This window comes from Oryzias latipes, chromosome 5 (assembly GCF_053564925.1).
Source record: "Oryzias latipes strain Hd-rR chromosome 5, Olatipes_Hd-rR_3.1".
NCBI classification, from domain to species: domain Eukaryota; kingdom Metazoa; phylum Chordata; class Actinopteri; order Beloniformes; family Adrianichthyidae; genus Oryzias; species Oryzias latipes.
The window spans coordinates 22318924-22345510 of NC_136241.1; the positions used below are offsets into that span (position 1 = coordinate 22318924).

Consider the following 26587-nt stretch of genomic DNA (forward strand, 5'->3'; position numbering starts at 1 on the left):
GCAAAAGGTGAGCTTAAGATCTCTGTGGTCTCACATGTAGACCTCCAAAAACATTTCCAGGCATCTTTAGTAAACCAGAGGGTAAACAACCATTTACCTGCTCTGTTGACACAATCAGGATAACTGATTTATTAAAAAGAGAAGAAAAAATAACAATTCTCAAAAATTCACAACTGTTTTTGTTTTCTGTAGATTAATCCGAAACAGATTCTGTTTCTACGCTATAGTTTTTAACCGATGTAATTTTGTACGTGATGAATGCATTTCCCAACAATTTCACCCTTAACTTCAGTGCAACTTTCCTTCACTGTTTAATGTGCAACATTAAAGCATCACATCAATCACAGAATCCAACAACAAACTTAGAATGTATGGAGCTTACAGATGAGGAGAAACAGATTTGCTCCATAAATCAACATATTGAAATATAGAATGACTAACTTTAACTTCATTTTCAGACGTTCAGCCAGAAAAAAAGCATTTTTTTTCTCCTGATTATTCTAAACCTTCTTGTGGGTTTATTCTAACTTTTCAGTTCATGCTCCGTGGGGGGGAGTAAATATAAGATTTAGAAACCAGGATGTTCCTTGTGAGTGACTCTCTGTGGTGGTGGTGGTGTGGTTCAGAGACCAAGAGGGGTTGACAAAGAAAACATGCTTTTTGTTTGCAGCAGTGTGTTGGGACATGGTCAGTCGGGTACAGGAGCTGCCGGCGCGCTCAGCTCTGCTTCCATCCACTTCATCATCCCCATTGCTACCAGTAGAGTCTGCTGTTTGTGTCCGGGGAAGAACTCTGTAGCTTCAGACATGCTACACACTAGAATGCAGCGTTTCCATGGCCTCCCCCCACAGAGCGGGGAGAGTAGACATAGAAGCTTGGTCATCGTCATTGACAGACTGAGGTTTACAGACACAAGAAATTCACTGTCTCTACTACCTCTGACACAAACGTGAAGGTACAACAGAGTCCAAACGCAGGAAGAAACCAGTTACAACAATCTGAGCTCAGGAAAAGGCTGCGCGATTCTCAGGCAGTACTTAACCTAACCCCCACCACCTGAAAAACAATCATCAAGCCATTGGATCTAGTTAACATTATCGTCTTCATCGCTGTCCCTCATGGAAATGCCCTGCATCCCTCCTTCCCTCACTGATGCGGTGGCCTCCTCCAGGGTGAGGCGGTTTCTCACCGTCTCGTACATCTTACTGTTCAGCGTGGAGTCCAGCACACCCTGCAGGCGGAAGTCCCGGTACTTTTTCTGCCATAAACAGAGGAAAAGTAAATCATGAGTAAAGGAAAGGGGTTTTATCACCTGTGATGATGAAATGTTGGGAGACAGGCTGTTCTGTCTTATCACTGATCACAAAGACCAGGCTTAAATTTCACAGTCCAATTCGTACATACACTTTCTTACAGCAATAACAGCAGAGCTGTCATTAATCAGACCACGGGCAGAGATGGGGGGGTTCAGTGTCTTGTTTAAGGTCACTTCGACTTATAGATCCTATTTCAGCAAGAAACTCATTTAAGTGTTTCCTGTCTGATGTTTTCAGTGTAAAAATTTGGTCTGCAGTACATGGACGCTCGTGTAGATTTCTGAACGTCCAACACAGAGTCTGGGTCAGGGTGAGGTTTGGACTTTCACTGGAGACTGGACAATTGCAGATCTTGCATTTTTCTGCTGCAGTGCTTAGATAATGGTTATGTTCTGACCTCTGATATATACAAACAGAAGCAATTATCTCTGGCATCACACACTTAATTCTGCACATTGAAAAATTAAGCTTCAAGTGGTACAAAGGTTTTAAGGGGAGTTTACTCAACCCACCTTAATTTAAAAAAATGGGTTGGGAGGGACAAAGTAAAGTAAGTTTTGTTAAGTCTATCCACCTGCTAATAAAAAAAACTACAATAATGTACACATGTGAACTTTCTATAAAATCAGAATGGTCGATTAAAAGAATTATAGTTGCCATTAAAACAAAACAAATGACTAAACATCAAAAATGTTTTTGCAACCATTCTGGTCATATGTTCATTTTTTTTTTATTAAAACCACTTTTTAATTAAAAAAAAATGCTTCCTTTTGCAACCTTCCTTCTGTGTTATTTGAACAAACGGCAACTTTATAATGTTCTCCAAGTGGGGGGTTGGTTTTGTGCCAGTTTAAACTTTATCAGAATACAAACCCAGATTACAGTAATCGATTAGAGAGAAGTTCTTGCTTCAGCTAGCTGCAGCATCTGCGCCGTGGGGTGGCTGAAATGCGGATATAATGGGGTAGACATCTACCGTAGTTTGTTTCATGCTTTGCCTGCCTGCTGATTGGTTACAAGCATGAACTGCAGTTTTCTACTGAAGTCATATTTGCTGAAGTATGCTGTAGAGGGTCCACATCACAAAAGACCCCAGAAAAGTTTGTGTTAGAAGGAAGATGAAGACAAGCTAGTCAGCAAAACTGTTGTTCCATTAAAATGTCTTTTTCTCAGACAATTAGAGACAATTATGGCATAAAGTTAAGTTCTTTTTTACCTTCTTTTATGTTCTGTATACCATGAAAGAATAACATATAAAATGACAAAACAAACTATGGATCCTGTTTAAAAACAAAGCAATGAAACCAAATTCTTTTATTATTCCTTATATAGAAACACATGAACAGCTTAAATAAGTCTGAGATTTGAGAATGAAAGTTCTCACTTTAACGATCCTGATGAGTATCTTGAGCTGATAAACGTGCAGCTGCAGGTCCATCCGGTCGGTGAGCCACGTTCCTATCAGGTTCATGGTGCTGGTGTACCATTGCTGCAACAAGAACACAAGAACAGAACCGTGAGAACACACAGGAGCATCAGTACCAGGGACAGAGATGAAAAAAAGAAGGAACCAGCAACAAGAAAATTTGTTGAACTTTTTTTGCTCGAAGTGTCACAAACCAAACAAAAACCAGAATCTCTTTATCCAAAGAAGACCTAAGGACGACCAACAAGCTCTGAGGAAGCAGGACGGAGGGCTCATTCAAATGAATGGGAAGGTGTCTCCAAACTTTTGGTCTGTACTGTATATATATCTGCCTTTTTGAATCCATAAAAATAAATACTTTTGTATAAATATATCAGTCTGTATGTATGAACGCATGTACAGTTTGTGTGAAAAGATCAGGATTTGAAAATGTAATACATGTTTGTACACAAATGCATATATTCGCAGTCCCATGAAATCATATGCATTTTCACACGATTTTTGCCTACCAGTCCAAACAACAAAATGCAAGTGGTCCAGTCACTTCCATGTCCACAGATGAATGAAATCATTGCTGCAGACCGCCTTTACAAACAATGGTGAAAGATCGAGATCTTCTCAATCACACATGGTCAATTTCAGCACGGTTCTAGAACAGGATGCTTCTGTGCAGCAAGGTAAATTGTAAAATTTCCATTGGAATAGATTGCCGTAATTTCTGGATTATAAACCGCTACTTTTGTCACACGCTTTCAACCCTGCGTCTTATCCATGCTAATTGATGCATTCTTCCTATTTTTTTATGCATTTTTTCTAACGACCGCTAGGAGCGCTCAAGCAGAAAGGGTAAGAGTGATACAGGGGGAATACGGTATTTGTGTCGAGGAAGAGGCACGTTTAATGTAAATTCCTGCTTTGTGAATGAAAAGCACGAAAAGACCCTCATCATGGATAATGCAAGAAGAAATGCATATGACGCAGCTTTCAAGTTAAAAGCAATCGTTAAAAGCAGTGTGAAAAAATCCACCATCACCAACGGGTTTGGAAAAGCCGGTCTGCTGCATGACGGAGGGGACAGCGCAAGTTCAGGAGAGAATTTACCTCAGAATGAGAGTGACACTGACAGCGACAACGAAGGAGAGACTGAGAGAGTGTGTGGCGAAGACTATTTGACGCTATTCCAATCCGACACTGAAGAGGAAGACTTCCATGGTTTCAGTGCACAGGAGGCGCCTGTAAGTTACTGCTGCTCTCAGTGACTTTTACCGGTATGTTTTTTTTAACCAGCCCTCTTAGCGCTGTTACTGCCATATTGCTGCCGTCTTACTGCCGCATCACAGGCACTGTTTGGAATAGAGCTGTGACGGTGTGGGATTTTTGATCACTGCGGTGATGAAGCAGGAGTTGCGGTGTCGCGGTTTACCCCTCCCCCCTCCCACACAAAATCCCCTGGCGACCATGTTGCAACTGAATACCGGTAAAAGTAATAATTACAACGTAATATTCATTAATAACAAATAACATTCACAAATAAACTACTAACTATCTAACTAATGAATTAACTATATAGGATGAGTATGTGTGTGTGTCAGCGCGCTGCGTGTGTGAGGAAGGAGCGCGAGCAGTGTAAGAGTGAGTAGCCGCCGTTACATGGGCAGAATATCTTGATCGGATCAATGGTCGGATTAGAATTCAACCGTGTACATGGGATCAGAAAAACTATTTCCGATTAGAACAAACGTTCACATGGTCACACTCTCGGTCGGAATAAATCATTTGGGCGTGGGCAGTAGTGTTGAAAATACCGGAAGGGGAAAGTGAGCTGCCATATACAGTTATGCGGCAGCTCTGTAATATAAGAGATGATATTCTAAACGTGCTTTTATTAATGTTATGAATATTATGAAGCACCTGTTCGCTTGTTTTAGTTTTAATCCGTTTGGTCAGGGTTTTTTTTTGTGGAAGAACGAAGCTGGAAGAAGCCAGGGTTAGGAGAAGGCTAACATGCGCTAACAACATTAGCATTGTTTGATGAACACAAATTCTTGAGATATTCTTTATTGATCCCACTTTGGGGAAATTCAATTGTTACAGCAGTTCAAAAAGCAGAGAAGAATGACAGCAATGTGTAAAATCCATGCAGAAAATGCTGCAATCTGCATCTTGGCTGCACGTAAATATGTGGGAATAACATCAGCTTTTATTTTGTCTGGACATGACTGGAAACACTAATCCACGTGATTGTTTGAACAGTTTCTAAGAGCGGCAGGACGGAAGCCTAACAAAGCACCCGTAACAAACACGTAACAAAGCACCATCCCCCTGTCCACAAACACAAAGCTATAACTCCAGCTGCTCTGCTCACAGACACAGTTCACTCGCATGGAGCAGCCGGTCGGGCCTGTATGCGCTCCAAAGCTTTCTCACCATCTGTGCGTGACGTAAACCAGAGCAGTAGTTGTTTACATGCTGTTTACATGCAACATGATCGGATCAACAATCGGCATAACCCACCTATCGGAAAGAAATTTTGATCCGAACGAGTCTGATCGGGGCAGAGTATTCCGAACGGCATGTTTACATGGCACATTTTCCTTCCGATTAGGCATTCTTTCCGATTACTTTTGTCCATGTAAACGCAGCTAGTGAGAGCGCTCCCTCTTGCACTGCACGTGCTCTCCCCTCTTTCTTACACACGCGGGGCACCCCCAGTTTCAGCACATACACATCCTCATTCTACAACACGTTTCAATGTGGGCACATGCGGCTAATAAACAGGTGCGGCTTATGCAATTACAAAATGTTTTAACCTTTAAAAATGTAATGGGTGTGGCTTATAATCAGGTGTACTATAAAAAATTCCAACTTGGCCATTAAGTCGTAGGTCATGAAAACTGACTGATGTCAGTGGATGTCAGTGGATGGCGGTACAGGGAGCCAGAGGTACTGGCTCCCTGTACCTCAAAGAATAGTCTTCAAAGCAGCTCTGCTTGTGTACAAGTCTCTCCATGGCCGTGCACCAAAGTACATCTCTAGCATGTTAGTGCCATATGAACCATCTCGTACTCTGAGGACCTCAGGGGCCGGCCTCCTGTTGATTCCCAGAGTCAGAACTAAACAAGGGGAATCAGCGTTTCAATATTCTGCAGCTAAAATCTGGAACAGCCTCCCTGAAGTCGCAAGACAGGCCTCTTCTGTGTTCATATTCAAATCTAGACTTAAAACATTTCTGTTTAGCCGTGTATATGACTGAAAGGTCCTATCTGCACTTTTCTTTCCTTCCTTTATTTTTAAATCAATTTTCAAATTTTTTCTTTTCTTTTAAAGTAAATTTTACGTTGATTATTTCTATGATGTATTGTGATTTAAATGCATTTTTCTGTTTTGTGAAGCACCTTGAATTACTTTGTGTATGAATTGTGCTATACAAATAAACTTGCCTTGCCTTGCCTTGCCTAGAGATATTTGTATACGCACACATATATACAGTACAGACCAAAAGTTTGGACACACTTTCTCATTCAAATGAATGGGAAGGTGTGTCCAAACCTTTGGTCTGTACTGTAATAAAGACATACACAAGTTTGTGTCCTCCATTGATACCATTATTAGATTGGTTTAACCTTTAATTTTCAAATGCTGCAATTGATCTGGCTCATGTGGGTTTTCTGCAGAAGGATGGGAGAAATAAGGAAATATATACAGTTGGGTTGTTCTGAGCTCCTCGCGTTTCAGCTAACCTGAACTCTGTCAGGATCACTCACACTGACTTTCCAGTCTGCAGCCGTTCCGCTCCAAAGGAGCCGAAAGGCTGCAAACGTTCTGCTCTATGCGCAGGCTGCTGCCAGTCTAATTATTCAATCATGAAGTATGCAGACTGATATTAATATAAAGTGACTCTCAGCAGCCAGGGTCAAATCAGGGGTCAGGCCACAAAGAGGGAAGGAAGTAAAATGAAGAGGAAGGAGGAAGCTGCAAAAGCAGTCATTACATGTCGGAAAGGAGGGCGATTCCTAATTCTGTTTTAACAACACTTCATAAAAATGCCTAGTTATGATAGGACTGGGGTATAACCTCCAAATCGCGTCTCTTTGTTATCTTTTTAACATCTGATAACCACATGTTCTTAAAAGAAATGCAAACCTTTTATCTGTTGTGCCAAAAAGCTGCTTTATTTACTTATATGTATTTATTTTTTATTTTCCTTACAATCAGGACACTAAGTTGCTTCAGGGGGGACACCAGGAAAACACAAAAAGTCCTTGGAAAAAAAAGTTCAGCTCGCAGTCTTGTGGGTTTCAGATGACCCCACTCCCAACGTCAACGAGCACATGGGTTACTCAACATGGGTTACTCAAAAGTTGGGTCAGATCTAATCATTAAAGGTGGAGCAATGCTTTCTTGTGGCGATCATAAAGTTAGGAGTCTCCATGTCAGACGGTGTGGTCCGATTGTTGGATGTCTCCTCTTTAATCTCGACATGCTGCCCCTGGATCATATCATGCACACTGATGTTTCCGACTTCTATGTAGATGAAATTTACCTTTACTTGGAGCAGATAAACTCATGGAGGCTGTCAAGCTTTCTCAGTTAAACAATGGCAGACAGAAGTCATTGTTTTTTTGGTAAACAAAAAGGAAAGAGGGATTGAAAATCAAAAGCCAACGTTGACATCTTAGTGGACTATCTCAATCAAGCAGAGACTAAAAATTCACATATCCAAATTTGTAGAAGGTGATAACATGCCTTCATCTCCTGCAGAATGAATTACTACCGGTATAACTATCTTCTCTCTTTTCCAAAAAAAGACTCGAAAACTGCAGCTCACTTTAGAACACTTCCAGAATTTGGACTAAAACCAGACCTGACAACATCAATCTTGTTCTAAAGTTGGTAAACTGGTTACCAGTTATTGTAGGACCCTAGTAACCGTCGTCCTGGCCCTCTACAAACCCAGCAGAGGGTTGAGATATGCAGGAAACATTCAGCTGGTAGAACGTAGAGTCTGAACCAAACAGAGAATCTGCGTTTAGTTTCTCTGCTGCTACCAGTTGATCCAACTGCAAGCAGAAAGCTGCATTGCTTTTACCCACCAGTGGAGTGGAGTGTTTTAACATAGTTTGATTTTCTTTTTTTATTGCCTTTAAACAGTCTGACAAAAAAGAAATCCCATTTATTTTGTACCTAAACTGCAGACCGCAGTGTGTGATATCTGCATTCATTTTTGTCAGTGTTAGTTCAGAAATCACATTTATCTTTCTCTGAATGTCTCACAGGTTTTTACTATTTTTCCACCTAAACACATTTTCTGGGATGTGGGAAAAGAATTATAGTTTGTAAAAGTTTTCTACTTTTCCACCTCAGGTTACTGCAGTTCCTGACTAGCCAGATCCAGGTAGACTAAATCAACCAGACCAGACTTACTACTGTCAGTCAGACTTGGTTGACCGGAAGGATTCCTGACGAGATCACAGAAACGAGCTGCTCCGTTTACAGAGCCGGACAAGAGACTCTCGTGAGAAAGTTAAGGGGGGGTTGTGTGTTCTCGTCAACAACAGCTGATTCACTGCCACAAAAATCATAAAACCCTTGTTTTCTGTCTCTTTTTACAACGGCCTGATTTTTCACCTCCTAAGTCGATCAAAAGACGGCCAGAACAAAGCAATCACGCAATGTGAGCTAGCAACTAAAACTAGCAACATAGTTTTATCCTAAAACCTGAAAAAAATTAATGCAAGTGTGAAAATCAAGGTAAAGATGGAGCCACCTTGAAAAACACAATATGGCCACTTTATATCCATCGAACTGTTTGTCTAGCTTACAAGTGATCTGTGCTTCATCACTCCTTTGTGTCACTTGTTGTTGATCACATCCTCCAGGCTGCCTTAGACCTGCTGCTGGAGCTGTGAGCAGTAGGGGGGAGGGCAGGTTTCCCTGCAGGTGGAGCTCGGTTGGTGCAGCAGGGACGTCAGAAATGGCGGTGGTGAGGCAGAGCAGTCCGGGGTGAATCACAGAGGCGACCTGCTGCCAGCAGCCTCCTCTCTGTCGCTGTGTGCCTGTGAAGGCTTCAGCGTGGCAGCAGGCCTGTGATCTCGCCCCGAACACAACCCCCTGCCGAGAGGCCAGGCCTGGAGTGACTGAGCCTCTGACTGGCTGCTCGCCCTCCTTCCATCATCCACTTGTCTTCGCTTCTCCTTTCTCTGTACGCTTTGCACCAAGCAGATCCCATCTGCAACCATTTTTGCAGCAACCATTTGGTGCTGTATTTTCTTTTATGTTGCAAAACAGAAATAAGTTCATTTCAATCCGGCGCCATGGAGACCTGATCACTTTTCAGCACGTTGCTCATCTGAGCTGAAAATAAGGAGAATGGAAGAGTACAATCAGAATCAGAGTGGAAAGCTGCTGCTCAAACTGCAGCAGCAGAAGACTACAGGTGCTGGATAAAGATCCTAATGACTCACAGCAAACTGCTTTAGTGGGCGAAGAAAAGGACAGTTCAGTCCACAAAAATTCCAGTTCATCTGAATTCTAAACATTTTGACCCAGTCCATAATGCTGCTGCTGATTCTAATTGAAATAGAATAATGACAAAAAGTTGGTGGCTCTTTAGCGACGACTTCTGAAAGGCGACCAAGATGATTATCTGCTCCACATATTCATGGCGGGGGCCTCTGGCCCTGCTGCCCTCAGTGGAACATAATTCCAAGGTTGAAGAGAGTCATCCAGGAGGAAACGCAAAAGCTCGCAGGCAGATGGGGGCGTGTGCGTGACCCCGCATGTACACTCAGGAGCACAGCTGCTGTAGCTGGCTCCGCTCTGTGGACCAAAATCCGTTCCTCTCTAAGAACTGTGGACTTTCTCAAAGCATGCTGGGAGCAGGTCACACTTCTCCTCACTGAAGCCATCCGCTCACTTGGAAGCATGACCGTTTAAAAACGCGACAAACGCAGCCAGGATTCAATGTTCACGTCAAAAAAAAAAAAAAGTCTGCAATAAATAGTGCATATTGCTGCGTGTTAATAAAAATATAATAAATTGATTCAATTTTGATTGAGAACATAATTTATTTTTCAGCTCAACACAATTTAATTAAACTAAGATTGTCAAATCTCTATTTAAACCAGTTTTTTTTGTTAGAAAAAACTGTATTCACATATAGTGACTTAAGCTGAATCAAGGTACTTTTCATTAGGAAAAAAGTTTTTACATGAAAATATAATGAAAAAAATGTAACAGTGCTTTAAAAGGAAAAGGTGTCTAGATTAAACAATGGATTTTATATTTCTAAGATTGAGTTGGCTTTACTTATTGATTTTTTTCTTTTCATCGAGCAAAACATCAACTCAACTAACTTTAGTTAGAACAATTTTTAAGCTTTATTAGTACATTTAAAACTAAAGTAGCTATTTTTAGAACAGTTAAGCAAGAGTCAAGTTAAAATGATCTTTAAAGGTTTGCTTGTTGTGTCAAATGTGTCTAATTTTGTCAGAATTGTATCACATTTTTGAAATTGTTGGAGCTATTTCTACATTGAAGTCATCTGTGTGAAAAACATATGCAAAATGTTTCGTTGTTCTGCTTACATTCTAAAAAAAAAGCAAGCAAAAAAGAAGAAGCAAAAAAGCAAAGTCTGGATAAAGCAGCTAGTTTTGAATTGATATTTAAATGTGATTCAATAGTAATGAGGCCAGACAGATGGACAAATCAGCTGATCTGAATAAGTTTGCCTTTGGCTAACTGTCTGAAAAATCATCCTGCTTTTTAAAGGCCCACTCCGATAAAAATAGTTCTTTTGGTATTTTTGAAATGTTTATGTGGCATTTTCTGAAGATGAAAGACATATATTAGGAAAACTAAGCTTAAAATTGTGTTTCTAGGTATTTCTTTATTCAAATCGTGATCAGGAACAGACGCAAAAAGTGCCATTTGTAAAAGCTTGTAACTCCCTGCTCTGTTTCCTATTATTGCATCCACTTGCAGACAAACAGATCCATGTGTGTCTTTGTTTTCCTCAATTGAGCTGGAATCTGACTCCAAACTGTACGGCCAGATATCTCCAATATTGCTCACCATTTTTGTTGCACCGCTAATGCTAGGTATGGGCTGTGAGGGGCTGTAAGCTACTGGGAAAGCGTGTAAACATAGAGACAATGGGAATGGGGGTGGGCTTACTCCTTGCCAACAGTCCTGCCTACAACTCGGATGGTAATTTCTAATGAACTACTACTGCTCTGCAGAATCGACAGGTTTTTTGATTTTGAGAAAATAGAAAAGAAGGACTGTTAGTCCTGAGCCACATCACTTTACATTACTCACAAAATGAATGACCAAGTTAACAGGAACCCATTTTTCTTAGAAAGAGGGAGCATTTGTTTCCCTTTTTAAATCCAAAATTACCAAAAGAACGTAAAATATATCCTGCCACAAGATGGTCTTTTTTGAGGCTTTCATAAAAACAGATATACTATAACGGTCTTTTCTAATGATATTTTTGGGAGGATCAATCCCAATAGAAAGGAGTCATAGCAATTTTTCTGTTTTTCACAGCAGATTCTTAACTTTTAGCACAAAGCCTCACAGCTTCTCCATTTCATGAATTCAAACAGATATGTCTCCAATTGTCATTTCTTTTGCTGCGACTTTTCCCCTCCAAATGGTATCTTGACACCACTTCTGGACCAAAATTTCACTCACCCCCCCAATGTGGAACCACAGAGTCTGTCTGCTTTTTAGCAGGAACATGAAAACTTCTGACCAGCTTCAAACTGGGAGACAGGTGAACCCTCCCCCGTATAGAGGAGGGGAAGACGCTGTCCACATGTTGGTGAAACCGAATTCGACTTCAACTCTCACTGAGCTCGCCAAATGAACAAGCTCTATCCCCCCACCCGCCCTCAACCCCCCCACGTCAAACAAAAGAAAATCATCAGAACAGACGAACTCAGCTCTGCTTTATGGGCTGCATGAAGACCAGCGGGGGGTTCGCACTTGCCGACAGCCAAAACAAGCGCAACATGGCTCTGAATGCTTAATGCCATAACCCGACGGGTTCAAATCTGTGACACTAACGAGCTCCATCTAAAGTGGAGGGGGGGCGACCGGGTTATCTGTGAGAGCATTTGGGTGCTTCGTCACTTCACAACATACTGATGAACCCCTACCTTTACATACACACACACACCTACACACACTCACACACACACGAACAAAAACACACACAAATAACTCTGCCAGTCCGTCCCCCTTTGAGTGGGAGCCGGGAGATCGAGCAACCTCCTGCCCCCATCTGACACCAGCCACTGCCACTCTCACAAACCTCGCCTGTGTTCACACCCAGTTCTTCACACGGCTCTTGGGGGGTAAAAAATGCAAAAATAACACACCTCTCCATCCTTCCCCTCCACCTTACCTCATTCAAGGGGCTGGTGCCTAACCCCACAGACTTGTTCCTTTCTAATCTGTGAGAAAACATGAGTGCAGGGTTCAGGGTGTCAGCAGGCCGCTGAGAGACTGCTCTGCTGCTTCACTGCTCTGTCACTGAACAGTTGCTCCATCAGCAGGAGCTGCTGGACCAAGTAGTGCTTTGCACCAAGTTCAAAACAGATGCTGGCTAGCATCTGTCCACGTTCAAAACCCAAATCTGAACTAAAGATAGCAGCAGTGCTCAAGTGGAATCACAATTAGGAGATGCAGAAATGTTGCACTAAAATTTGCAAGAGGACATCATAGGTTACAGACCCAATACAATGCAAATTGTATTTTTTGGCATTTTTAACATGTTCTTGTGGCGTTTTTCTGACAATGGAGGCTATATATAAAGATAATTAAACTTAAAACTGCATTTCTGAGTATTTCTTTATTCATATAATTGTAAATCAGGAGCAGACGGAAAAAAAAAGGCAGTTTAAAATACTACGTATTTTTGGAATTCGTTATGCGGGCCACAACCTCCCTGACCTGCATCCACTTGCAGACAAATAGATCCATCTTTATCTTAGTTTTCCTTGTCTGAATAGCTTCAATAGTGCTTTGTTGCATGAGTAATGTTAGATTGGGTGTGTGAGGGGCTGTAAGCTAGAGGACGAGGATGTAAACCGAGAGTTCCGAGTAGCGTGGATGGGAAAGGGGGCAAGGAAACAGACATGTTCTTTAATTTTATCAAAAAAAGTGAGAAAGTGTTCCCAGTCGACTTTTAATTATGATTTTGTTTTCAATTATGATTAATGCAGTAGATCAAAAGATGAACGGAGTGGGTCACCCCGTCCCCACTTTACCACTTTACTAAGTAGTTACCTTTATATTAATTTATGTATAGAGATACTAGCTTTATGGGCCAACGTGCTGCTTGTTTTCCAAAACTCTCCACTCTCCCTAACTGCTGTGAATTACCCCGACCAGGTGTGCTCTACTAACAAAAGCAAGGGTGGTGACTGGGGGAGTGTTAGAAATTTTCAGTTTCAGTACAACAAATCTCTGTAATCTAATCTGTTGGTCATTTATACAGACCAATTCTAACATAGTTATACAGATTAAACGACGTGGGTTAAATAATAACAGCCATTGATAATAGCAGTTTTTGCTCTCTTTTTTTTATGTAGAAGCTTTTCTTTTTTAAAGACTTCCGGCGACACAAGGGCGAGAACAAGTGACTCACAAGAACAAATCGTCACAAAGCACTAAACTATTAAAGTAGTGACAAAAAAAATGTGAAACGGTTTCATTTTTGAAAGATGGACATTGCAGATCCCAGTTTCCTGCCAAAGGAAACTAAGACTCCAAGAACTTTAAGGAGCGGATGCTGTAACAGCAGCATCTCTGGAAATTGAATAGTTTCTGACCATGATATAGCATGTTGCTGTGCATGTAAATCATAAGATAAGTCTTATCACCTGCACATGAAAACAGATGTTTTAATCTCAGTAAGATATTTTAATTATTCAAACATTTACAGTTTTAATGTTTTTCACACTTTTTCACTACGTTGCATATGAACAAAGTGGAAAGTTTGATCTGAAATGTGAGAATCGACCATGCAGGAAGTCGTGCACGCTGCAGAGGGACTGGAAACTTTTCCCACTCCCACTTGCAGCTGTTTTACTGAGTTCAAACTGCAGGAACCCTCCCACACCCCACTGAATCCAGAGAAATATGAGGACTATAAAAGCACATCAGCATCACTCACCCATACAAAAACTTCAGTGAGGGACAGTTTCCAGTACGATGACGGTACTGGATTTGAAGGGGTTAAAGCGCTCCTCATAACCGTTCACGTGCGCGCTCACAAACGCACAAAGGGCAAAACATTTGTTAGGTCACAGGCTTCGCTTTGTGAGGCTACTCAGGAGCTTTTGTGCTGCTGAGAGGCAGGAATGTGGAGCTGAAGAGGGGCCTCTCTGTGGGGGGGACACAGATTACAAGCAGCTTGGGACTCTGCCTCTTTTTGCCTCCTGTGCACGTGTATGCATGTGTGTGTGGCTGCATGTAATTGCTGCAGTGGGACCTCTGCTGGTGCCACTGACCTTGAAGGGACCAGGAGTCCACACAGAGACTGAATGCAAAGAGACATGTGGGGGTGGGAGGGTCTGAGTAAGCTAAAACTTTTAGGAAAGTTGGGGCTGGAAGTGAATTGGTTATGGTTCCTATTTAGGTTAAACTGCTGAAAACAACTGATCAAAAATGATCCATGTCAGACTTACGATTACGTTTAAATTATTTTTGAAAAATAGATCTTTTTCTGTGCATCAGTCTTTTTATAGTCAATACGTTGGCTTTTAAAATGAGTGACTTAGTGTTGGATGTGCTAATTTTACAGTGTTGCGCTTATAGCAAACTCTGGCGCCAAAGTCTATGAAGAAAATATTGTCTCCATTAGAGTTAAACAGTAAAAATAACAGAAATGATTGAGTGAAGACTTTAAAGCCACATTTTTAGAAAGAAATTCTATAAAGGTACAAATTATAACAAATCTTGTATAATGAGAAAGTCAACATGGAAACTCGAAAAATGATCTCTGATGTTGTTTAGATGATTTTGAATGGAAAAAAATTAAGCCTTATGCAGGTCGGCCATATTTGACTGGTGTTCGCATAAACTTACCAAACAAAATTGGGTAGTTGGGCAGGACCAAGCAAACTGAGGGTTTTGTTCGGTCCAACCACAAGTCCATTGGCTTATTTTTGGAAAACCTTTAAGCATGGGAGATAATGACTTATTGGTCTTTTCTGAATCAATGGGTTTTAATATGAAACCTTTCTTATGAAACTCATGATAATGAATCAGAGCTGCTAAATTAGTTCCAATGGCGATACAAACCATCACGATAATCTAAATCAGGCATGTCCCAGTCCGGCCCATGGGCGAAATGTGGCCCGTGTTCACATTTTCACCGGCCCGCAGGCTTCTTCTATCAAATCAAGAATTTGCAGCTCCCAGCACTCTCTAAAAACGGGCTTAAATACGTTTAAGCTGCTGTAAACCTGTATGTGTGTACCTGAAATTGGCACATTTTTCAGTGTAGTGTGAAACAACTGCGTCTGAAATGAACTAGAAACAACTAGAAAGGAACAGTTTAAAATATTGACAGCAACTTTGGTAAATAACATATTTAGATGTTCTTAGAAAAAAAGAAAAATCATTAAATAGGGTTCATTTGCAGTTAATGTTTTTAAAATAGTTTAAAGAATACCAGGCTGAATGGTTGACCTAACATTTTCACATCACCATATCTGGCCCTCTGCAAAAGGTTTGAACACCCCTGATCTTAATGATATTAAGTGATTACAGATAAACAATTCTGTTTAAATCATTCAGAGAATTGTTGACTTTAACTTAGTAAAGTCTTTAACTAAAGGTGACTCACTGGTTGAATATTTGAAATAAAGCCACATTTTTTAAATAAAGAGTCTGTCCACAGTTTCCAGAAGACCACAAATCTGCAGATTTTTACACTACTTGTTATTAGCTGCAATGTAATTGGCCAATGTTTGAATTTTATTTCATAACTGTGGGGAACTTTCCATCTTTCTTTACAAAAACAACACCTACAACAATAGCAATGCAAATAAATTGCATTTTTTAAACAGAGTGCATCTTATTTTTTTCACCATCCCTGTCATGATATGTTTTTTCCAAGGTAACTGGTGGTTTCCAGGCTTTAACCACAAATTTAAATTTAAAAAAAAGACCCGGTAAGAATTTAAAATGAAACAAAAGAAAACAATTGTGCAGAACTATTATTCACAATCAAACAATAGGCTAGGGCTTTTTGCTAAAATAGCACTTAGGCTGTAAACAGCCTAAAATGTTTGAGAGGCAGACTTGGTCATTTATAATCAGGTTTCTAGGTGTCCAGATTGTTTCCACTTTGCACAAGAGTTGTCATTTTCTCCAGTCATTTGATGCACATTTAAGAAAATGTTCTTGGAAGATAATTCAATTTTGCAACAAGTGATCAAAAGGACTGAATCCTGGCTGACTGTTCAGAAATGTGAGTTTCAAGAGCTGAATATATGTTTTTCGCCACCCTATCACCTCTATGCATGAGGTTGAGAGCATGTGCATGTTTGAGTGAATGAAAGAAAAAGTGGTTTAAACACATATATCAGTTTTTGTCCATAAAGCAAAGAGGATGACAGGAGAGTTTGTGCTCAGTGAAGAGAGATCAAACGTCTGTTTTGTCATTGCTGTGTTAAGATTAAGGCCAAGTATGTAAGCTGTGTGTGTGGAAAGAGAAGAGAAGAGAGGGGGGGGGCACATCCTGCTGATACCCAGCTGTGTCTGCAATTAGCAGGAGGCATGGAATGATGATTGCTGGTGCGGCAACGCTAATGCCGAGTGACAGGCTGCGTTGTGAAGGAGAAGGAAGGCTGCTGAGCGCCATAAAGCTACACTGCTTTTTCTGCCGCACTTTCACCACACACACACACCCCTTCACACAGCCACTCGCACACAATGAAATAAACAGCTTGACAGGGTGGGGGCTTCTTAAATCTGACTGCAGGACATTGTGTGCTTCTGACAAAAGGCTCGTCTAATCTTACCTGTTTCTCCTTTCAGAGCCCACCGCTGGCCTATTCTAGTCCGACCCACGGCTCTCCGACCAGAGCGCACCGATGACCACACACTGTCGCCATAGTGACTCAAACATGAGTGTGGGACCCCACCCCCTTCCCTTAGAGTAGTGATCTCCAACCATGTTCCTTGTGAACTACCGCCCTGCTTGTGTTGCAGCCAACCATGCTTCGGTAGTTACCGGTCACCTGGATCAGGTGTGTTCAGTCAGTCTGAAACTGGGCTCACTCAATCCAGCCAATCAGCAATTACTGAAGCGGGGTTAGCTGCGAAACAAGCAGGGCAGTAGCTCACGAGGACCCCTGCCTTAGGGCCTAGGAAAGGACATGGAGATCGTCAACAAACAGAGCCAGAACCAGGAACGCTGATGTAATCTGGAGGCTACATCCCACTTCTGATAACATCTGAAATTTCCTTACGGACATTTGGTCCAAACCAGAACCTTTGCTGTTATTCAAGAATTCATGTTAGAGTTCTGACACTAAATTTATAATTCTATTAAGCAACAATTCACTGCTGATTGCCTCTTAAAGGACAGATAGAACAAAAATAAAACCAAGAAAAGAATAAATAGTTAGCAAATGGTACATTAGCAAATTCCAGATCAGTCCATGTAGGGCAATAATCAAACTGTTTGTACATAAATGATAATCTTCACTGCCATTTTATTCGGTAAAACTCATTCTATCAAAAAGAAAATACACATATTTTACTTTGAATACCAGAAGGGGCTGTTATGATTTCATTCTTTAAATCCATTTAAAGACTTCCTGTCTTCTTTATCCTGGTTGTCCACATCCATGAGCTTCAACTCTCTTCAAAGTCAGCTTTTCTCAACTTCACCTCCTGGCCAAAGTGACGCCTTTTTTATGGTGACCTTGAAAAGGTAATTCATGCATTTAGAAGAGCCGGGCTGGATCAGTGTGATGTCCTCTACATGTGTGTGAGGGCTACATCCTGACAAGGACTATAAAAGTGTAAGAAGGAAACTTTCATTCCTTTATATAAATCCGATACATGCTGAATTTAGAATTTTACTTTTTTTTTTTAAATTGTAAAAGGTGCAGACTTGATTCTGCATTGCAAACCTTAAGCGTTCAAATAAGTTTTTAACTGAAATACGTTATTAGTTATTAAAGTTTATTCTTAAAAACAGAACATGAGAAAAAACATAAAATCAAATCCGATTTTTATGCTTTACTTAATTTTTTTCTTCTTCCAATATTTAAAATCTTTCAATATTCATATCTTTTTTTTTTTATAGCCAACTGTTTAGTATTGTTCTGTTTTTTGCACGTTCTGTTTATCCCTTTCATTGCTCCAATTACTGGTTACCAATAGGTGCTTTTAAAATATAACTGAGTTTTCTAGCAGGGCTCTTTTTTGATGGATCTTGGACTGAGGAACACTTTTGTAAAAAGTGCATTATAAAAAGAGTTTGATTTGTTTTAGTTAGAATGACTATATCTTAAACTGAGGTTTAAGATCTGACAGGATGTCCAGAAACAGATGTGCAACCGCATCCAGTTTGATACAAATCTTTTCTCAGGATTCACTTTAGCTCCTAAAAACTTGCTGAAAAACTCCAAACTAACCTGAACTTTACCTTTTACACTTCCCTCTTCTCCAACAGAGAGCATGTCAGCCGTTGATATGTGACTGTGAATCTTATGGTGCATCAAGCAGAAATGTGATGTTTGCAACCAAACAAGAAGCTTTTGGAGTTTTCTCTTTTTTTTAATCTCTTCTTTTAACAGTTTCGGGGGTTAAGTTCGGTGTGGTTATAGCAGTGCTGCGCTCAGGTTCTGGGCTCAGTGAATCACAGCTGTCAACTGTTTTGATTGTGCCGCTGACATAAAAGGCAAACTGTGGCTGAAAATTGACCTCTGTCCGAGCACAGCTGGGCTGGCAACCAAATGGGCTCAGCGGGCGTTTCCTCCGTGCTGCGGCATAGAAAAGGAGCGCCGGAGCAGAAAGGCAGGGATTCTCACAGGTACGTGACAGGAGAAAGGTAAATGTTTATGTCAAACCTGGATTTCTTTTCAGGCCAGCAATCTGGGTCTCTTTCAAAACAGCCTTCTCCGTGTAGCAGCAAGTGTTGGCTCAGCGGATAAGAGAGACCCAATAAGGAGCAACTTTATAAAAACACAGCGGCTTGGAGAAGGGATGGCTGCATGATGGGGCGATGGGAGGAGGGGCTGCGGGGCCATGTTGTGAGGAACTAAACAGTTGGAATTACGGTCGGCGACCAGTCATTGAGTAAACATACAATGAGCTACAGAAAAGCTCTGTGGTGGACAATAAAAAGAGAAAAAAAGCTGCCAGCTTCGGGCCCTGAGAAAAGTGAGCCATTCTACTTACAAAGAGCCGCTTAGGGGTGGATTGAGGAGAGAAAAAAGAGGGCTAAAACACTTGTGGGCTCAGGGAACTCTATAGGGGGAATGAAAATGGAATAAGCCAGCAAGCACTTGAGGGTCCCGCCGAGCACCTGAATGGGAGAGAGGGGTGTAGCACCGGAGGGGGGTCTGGGGAAGGTGAATGGCCTTCTTTTTGGGTCCAATTTGTCTCTTTTTACCTCGCTCGCCCTGCTCCGGCTCTGACAGATGTACAAAGAGGGAGCGGCGCTGGGCCACTCATCCACATACACCCATGAGCAGCTGTCACTTTTGTCAGACAAGTTAATCAAACAAATGCCACCGTACCTCCCTTTAACAAGGCAGAGGGGAGAAGGTTGGAGGGGGGCTGCGAAAGGGTGATAGAGACCCGTGAGATGACATGTGTCCTCGATCAATTCACCCCACCGGCCCTCATCAATAAACCGGCGGGGCGAGACAAAGGAGAAGTCTCCATTAAAGTTGTATTTCCCTCCTTCAGGGATGATCGAGGTTTTAGTGTCCTTAGCTGCTTCCTCTCAGAGGCAGAGCCGGGAACGCTGCAAGGATTTAGAGCCAAAAGACCCCAAGGAGGGAAACAAAATGCTCCCTTAGTAATTACTGCGGACACTAAGCTGCTTACCGACTTCATTAAATGGAAGAGAAACCTTTTCAAACATGTTTTCAGCAATTCACATACAGTCCATCAAACCATCCTGCGAGACAGGACTTTTGTTATTGCTTTAACCATCCTGGTTTTTACCATAACAATCATCATGACCCATCTCTATAAGCCTTATTTTCCTCCCTAATAACTGTGGAATCTTTTTACAGCCATTTTCTTTCACCCTTAAATGGATTACTGGCTGGCATGGCAAACAACAAGAGAACATCAGCACAGCATGGCAGTGCTGTTGTTTTGGACGAAACATTAAGTTTATCTGGTTGTTGTGTCTCAGTAGCAGCAGGCTGTGGTAAAGGTGAAAACTCAGAAACAAACGGTTTCTGCCACAATGCTTATTATATGACAGGCAAAGCAAAAAGATGAGCCAAAAAAAAACTATTACAGATGTGGAAAATATCTGCGGTCGGTTGATTATCACACTTTCATTAAAGCACATCGTCAGTGTAAAGCTAAGTTCACACCGCCCTCAGCAACACACCTTCAAGCAACCACCTCCAACAAAAAGTCAATGCAATTGCGGGACAACATGCATTTTGGCCTTCCATGTTCAGAACTCTCGTGTTCAGGCATAGCTATGCAAAAAACAGCTTCCATGTCATGTGATGACACTGTACCAAAATGATCATGATGGGTTCACAGTGCTGTAATCTGGGAGGTAAAATGGCAGCAAACATTCATTGTAAAAGAAAATGCTAATCGGTAATGCTTCGCTGTCACGTACAATCCATGGATAGAATGTACTCCTCTTTCACTTCCATTGCAGACAAGCTAGTTCAAATGACCATCCTACCCATATGTGATTTTATTTAAGGATCCTATCCTATTTAAGGCCCTTAATTCTAAATGTTTCCTGGTGGAGGATCCCCAGACCCCACCCTAGGTAGACCCCAGTCAATGCCTCGTGTCTTTGTCGCTTGGGTAGAAGGCTCCTACTTTCTTCTCAGTAACCTTCTCTGAAAACTTTTGAGGCCCCTGAGACCCTTACATGGTTAAGTGTGCACAACAACTTGTTGCCCGCAGTATGCCCTAAAATGCGCATGAACATTTTTGCTTAATGGGTTCACCAAATAATCTAAAATCTTGATATTTTGTGCAGACCACCCATGTGCCCTGTTGAGGTTTCCACATTTTTTACCCTTAGGCGGCCCGTATCCACCCGTAAGTCATTACTTGTTGGGAGTTTCTAAAACAATCAAAAAAATGTACAAGCGGGTTTGTCTTTTTAAATATACAGTGTAAGCAGCTCTGTGTGGAATCAGTTGACAGTTCGGAGGCTAAGGTTGCAGTGTTACATTACAGCTGTTGTGTGAAGGGATAACTAACATTTCCTCAGACCTCTAATTAATAAAACAAATAACCTAACAGAAACAAAAACAATAATCATTCAGTACTTAAACAATTTGCTCTGTTTCCTGAAAGCCATGTTTTACAGGTACACAAACTTTTCTTAGAGAAACTAAACAGACATAAGGGTAAAGATAAGGAAAACAGTGTGGAGGCAGTGTGATGGCCCGGGCGTGCATGGCTGCTAGTGGCACTGGGACACTAGTGTTTATTGATGACGTGAAACGGGACAGAAGCAGCCCAATGAATTCTGAGGTGTTCAGAGACAGACTGTCAGCATAGATCCAGGTGAATGCAGCCAAACTGATTGGGTGGCGTTTCATAATACAGATGGACAACAACCCAAATCATACAGCCAAAGCAACTCGGGAGTTTCTTAAAGCAAAGAAGTGGAATATTCTTGAATGGCCAAGTCAGTCACCTGATCTTAACGCAATTGAGCATTTCACTTGTTGAAGACTAAACTTCAGACAGAAAGGTCCACAAACAAACAGCAACTGAAAGCCGCTGCAGTAAAGGCCTGGCAGAGCATTCAGGAGAAAACCCAGCATCTGGTGACGTCCATGAGTTCAAGACTTCAGGCTGTCATTGCCAACAAAGGGTTTTCAACCAAATATTAGTAATGACCATTTTGTTTTCAGTTATTTCATTTGTCCGATTACTTACGAGCCCATGAAATGAAGGGATTGTGTTGAAAATATGCTTTAGTTTTTCACATATTCATGCAATCTTTTTGTTCAACCCATGAAATAAAAGCTGAAAGTCTGCACTTTAATGGCATCTGAGTTGTTTTATTTAAAATTCACTGTGGTAATGTACAGAAACTAAATTAGAAAAAATGTGTCTCTGTCCAAATATTTATGGTCCTGACTGAAAACCTGTTCATTCACAGATGAAGCTAAAACTACTTGGGAATCTGAAAAAATATTGATAAATAAAATAACAATAAAAATATTGAAAACTGCTTCTTTCAGACCCAGGAAAGGTTTCTCTTCTATGACGTTCTTATGCAGGTCATCTGAGCAGAAGAAGACATGCGACAGGCTTTGAGGGCTGGATGGGAGGGAGGGAAGTTTGCGTGCAGCCTGAGCTCGCTGTAATTAAACTGTTCACTTGGCGCGGCTGTGGGCTGGCAGTTCATGACCGGAGACGGCAAAGTGGTGAAGCGTCCTCGGACAGCCAAGTGACAGCAGGCCCATCAGCCGGCTGGCAGTCTCTGCCGCCCCCGCACACACCAACACCCGCCCACCGTGAGCCCAGCGGCGGACAGAACAACCAGAAATCTTCCAATCTTGGCCCTTTGTGACCCCTGACCTTCCCGCTCTACACCAGCCGCTCAGCTGGCGAGCGGGACAGCGGGGGGAGAGGAGTTTGGTCACACTGAAGCACGGCTCTGAGGGTCTGAGAAGGTCGCCGGAAATACTTCAATCAATCAATGAGCCGCTCTCCTAATCCCACAGGCGCAGCAGATTAAGTGTATAATTGACCCATGTAATCCCAGGATCCTCAGCTCCAGGGGGTGGAGGTGTTCGGCAGCAACATTGTGGTCTTCCTCGCCTGTCCTGCTCTTCACCGTCTCCATTCGTCCTACGTGACAGAGACTGAGGGCTGCCTGCGACTGAGCGTGCACACACGTGTGCATGTGTATGAGGGGGTATCGGTGCTGGGCTGGATTTGGCTCAGACTAAAGACACTGCTTTTTTAATCAATGATCCCAGGCTGTGCTGTGTTAAGCTCCCCCCTGCCCCCTCAGTATCATTTAAGCACATCTGTTTTAATCTGAGGCTCTTCAACCACTCTCTCAGGACCTTGGAGGGGGGATTAATTTCTGCCTGCTCCTCTGACACATGCACGCAAACACAGCAATATTATGAAACTGGACCTGAGCTATGGCAAAATCTTTGGGAAACGCCCTAGCAGTTTTAGTCAAAAGTGTCTGCAGAATCTGGAGATCAAACTTCTGGAATTATGAGAAAAAGGAGATCAAGAATCCTGTCATGTAGGATGTCTTTCCTCCTTCACAGACACAGCATCCAGAATGGCAATTTATGATGAAGAAAACAATAACTGAACTTCAGAAAAGCCAAATTCGTCTGTGGGACCACGGACTTTAGGAAGAAACACACTGAGGTGTAAAAATGTAAAAATAATCCAAATTACTGATCAGAATGTTTCATGGAATGCTTATGATGTTCGTGACACAATAATCAAAAGAAAACTAATGGTAAAAGTTATCAAAGCATTAATCAAATTGTTCACATTATGTATCACATCAACAAGTTGACTAAAACCTTAAAGATCTAAAAAAATTCAAAACACTGCCCTTCACATTTGTATTCTTAGTCAATCATGTAAAATCTGAGAAAGATGCACACTGAGATCTTCTGGTTCTTCTGTTGGTTTCATCAGCTTGCAATAATTCATCTGCTTCAAATGCTGTTTCTTCAAGAGATTCCTGCTTGTACTTTCTTCCCTTTTGGACAGAAACTGTCAACTGAAGAATCATTGACGCTATTCATTTTTCAGCAAATGTTCAGCTTTTTCTCTTTAATTTGACTTTTAAACTTCCCTTATAGATAAATTGTTTAAAAAATGATTTAGAATCTGTTTTTTTTCTGTTGGCAACTTTGCCATTTATAGCATTTTTAAGTCTAAACTGACACAATTAAATGTTAGCTTATTTGAACAATATACAATTATTTAAGCCTTCCATAGTAAAATAAGAAATTTACCTTTTCACGGGAAACTATATATTCACAAATATTTAACTTATTTCAGGTAACTGAATATTTTTTTCAGACAATTAGCAGTTATTCTAACAGATGTAGCATTTAATATCTTGTTTTTGCAATTAATTCAAATTTTCTTCACTTTTCTTCCCGTTTTCACCTTTTTTAGTTATTTAGCACAAAGAGATGTACTTTAAAGTTTCATCGGACATTTCAGGTTTCTAAATTTGCTTTAGTGGTTTAACATCATCATATTCAACATTCACATTTGAACAAAAATCCACACTTGATTGAAAATGTAGTTACCGAACACGGAAAAATACACTGAAATAAAGAATATTGAATTTTTTCTCTATTTTTTCATGCTGTCACTCAGATCTTAACATATGCACAACTGTTTTGTTTGTCTCCAAAAAAAAAAAAAAAAATTTGGTTAAAAGACGGTCTAAAAATGCACATCAAACTCAGAGGCTGCATATTTCCAGCACTTGCAGCCCTGCAGCAGCTTCATGCAAAAACAAGACTCCAAAAGCCCAGATATGTCAACAGCGAGTCTGCAGGTAACACTTCTAGCTGTTTGTGTCAAACTGCATGTGACAACAGTCAGAATGAGGCTGCACACATCTGACATGCCTGGAAAAAAAAAGCTTATGCAGTTCAAATAAAAAAGAGCAAAACTGCTAAAGGACAGAACGGCAGTTCTGTGGAGATGTGGCTCTCTCGACAGGTGAGTGAAAGATAAAGTTTCAGGTCAGAGCAGCAGAAACACAGGCACAAATAAAATGTTTTCCCACCAAAGAACTGTGATTCTCTGAAAAAATGTTAGAATTCAGGGTCTGGTAGGGTCACATCAAGCTTAGAGCTGAGCAACAACTGCAGATTTCAAATGAAGCAACGCTGAGGAGAAAAAGGCTGCAAACAATGTAGAAATGGTTTTAAAAAACATGCTGTTGATGTTTTTTTCAACTTTTAAAAATTGATTTTTTGATATATTAAAATATAAAAACTATATGCTGTATTTAATACAAATATTAGGTTTTTTTTTTACATGGTTCGGCCATGGGCTTATATACTAGCATGCGATTAATATGTGGTTCTTAAAAAATAAATAGCAACAACAGCTAGAGGGAACTGTAGGTGTGTGTATCAGTACTTGCTGCTGACAGCAACGCAGTAGACGAAGCGCCGTTCAGTCTTATGCTGGTCTTGACAGAATTGTTGCAAAGCCACACAGAGGGTGAGGAATTTTTTATTTATTTATTTATTTTTTTATACACTGTATTTTATCCCACGAAGGGAAATTCTTTCTCCGCATTTGAGGGAGCGGTGAGCTGCAGCCGAAACCGCGCTCGGGAGGCAGTAGCGTTAAGGGTCTTGCCTAAGGACCCTCACTGGGTGATGTTAACTGGTCGCCATTGATATGGTAATTGCCCCCAGTACCATTGCTCATTCCCCTCCGGGAATCGAACCCTGGTTTCCTGCATGGTAGCTTCCCACCTTACCAACCGAGCCACCCAGCCGCAATTCAATAGGTCGAGTGATGTGAAGTGATATTGAATTTAGTTGACTTGTTAGCATGTACTTTATGCCAGTGTTTCCCAACCCTGGTCTTTGGGGCACACTGTCCTGCATGTTTTCCATATTACCCTGCTTATGGACACCTGATTCTGCTCATCATCAGGCTCTGTGGAAGCATGACAATGACAGTCATCAAAGGCAGGTGTGTTTAAACAGGGTTGGATTGAAAAAATGCACAACAGTGTGCCCTGAGGACCAGGGTTGGGAAACACTGCTTTATGCTATGGTTATCTGAATAATTGTTCATATGTAGAACTAATACACAAGCTAAATAAGCATCAATGTGTTACCATAGTGAAACATTCATATATACAATATATTATTGTTATCTATTCTGTTATGGTTTGTCTTTCAAGATGAAATGTCTGTTCTTGGTCCTCTATTTTGTTTAACACATTTCTCCCAAAAGTGCGACTAACACTCAATTATGCATTTTCTGGCTGCTCAGACTTATACTCCGGAGTGACATATTGCCCGAAAAACACTGTAGCTTGAACTTGTGGGAATAATATAGCATTATGTCATTTCCTTTTACCTGTTACTCAGATTTCAAGCATGGTGGTGGAAGGTTGATGGTCTGGGTCTAAGCTAGATCAACATGAACTGAAAACCCTGTGATTACTCTAGTATAATTTTTTAGATGTGTTCCACAAAAATGCTCCTGAATGTTTTCAGTCCGGACAGAGTTTGACTCTGGGAGGAGCAGCTCAGAGTGTGAGGAGGCGGGGGCTCAATCCGACTATAATCTGGGAGTTCAGACACCTGCCTTCAGAGGATGATTCCAGATGTGTGATTGGATTGTTGTGATGAAACTAAATCTGGTTTAAAAAGCAAAGAGCTGCACTCTGTGTGCTGCTGATGGAAAAAGAACAGGTGGGAAGTTTCCCCTCTGTGCCTGATGACGAGAGAACTGGGTCATATATGAAAATTGGACAGCCCCTCCCCCCTCCCCATTGATCTGTGTCAGCATGTATTAATACTCCTCAGTGTCTGAGATGATTATTCATTTCCAATGAGCACATATGGCCCTTCTTGACATCACTATAAAAGTCATTTTGTGAGCG

At 41.2% G+C, this 26587-nt stretch overlaps 1 protein-coding gene across 19 annotated transcripts in view; it reads right to left on the reverse strand.

Annotated features, from left to right (window-relative positions):
• Positions 1-294: 294 nt before the first annotated feature.
• The window catches only part of cadpsa (Ca2+-dependent activator protein for secretion a), a 123823-nt gene continuing 97530 nt past the window's right edge, over positions 295-26587 (reverse strand). For all 19 annotated transcript variants that reach the window (XM_078947500.1, XM_078947499.1, XM_023955081.2 and 16 more), the window contains 2 exons: positions 2701-2805; positions 295-1258 (listed from right to left, as the gene is read on the reverse strand). In XM_078947500.1, coding sequence (XP_078803626.1) covers positions 1085-1258; positions 2701-2805 — 279 coding nt within the window. In that variant the 3' untranslated portion in view covers positions 295-1084. The remainder of the gene's footprint in view (positions 1259-2700; positions 2806-26587) is intronic.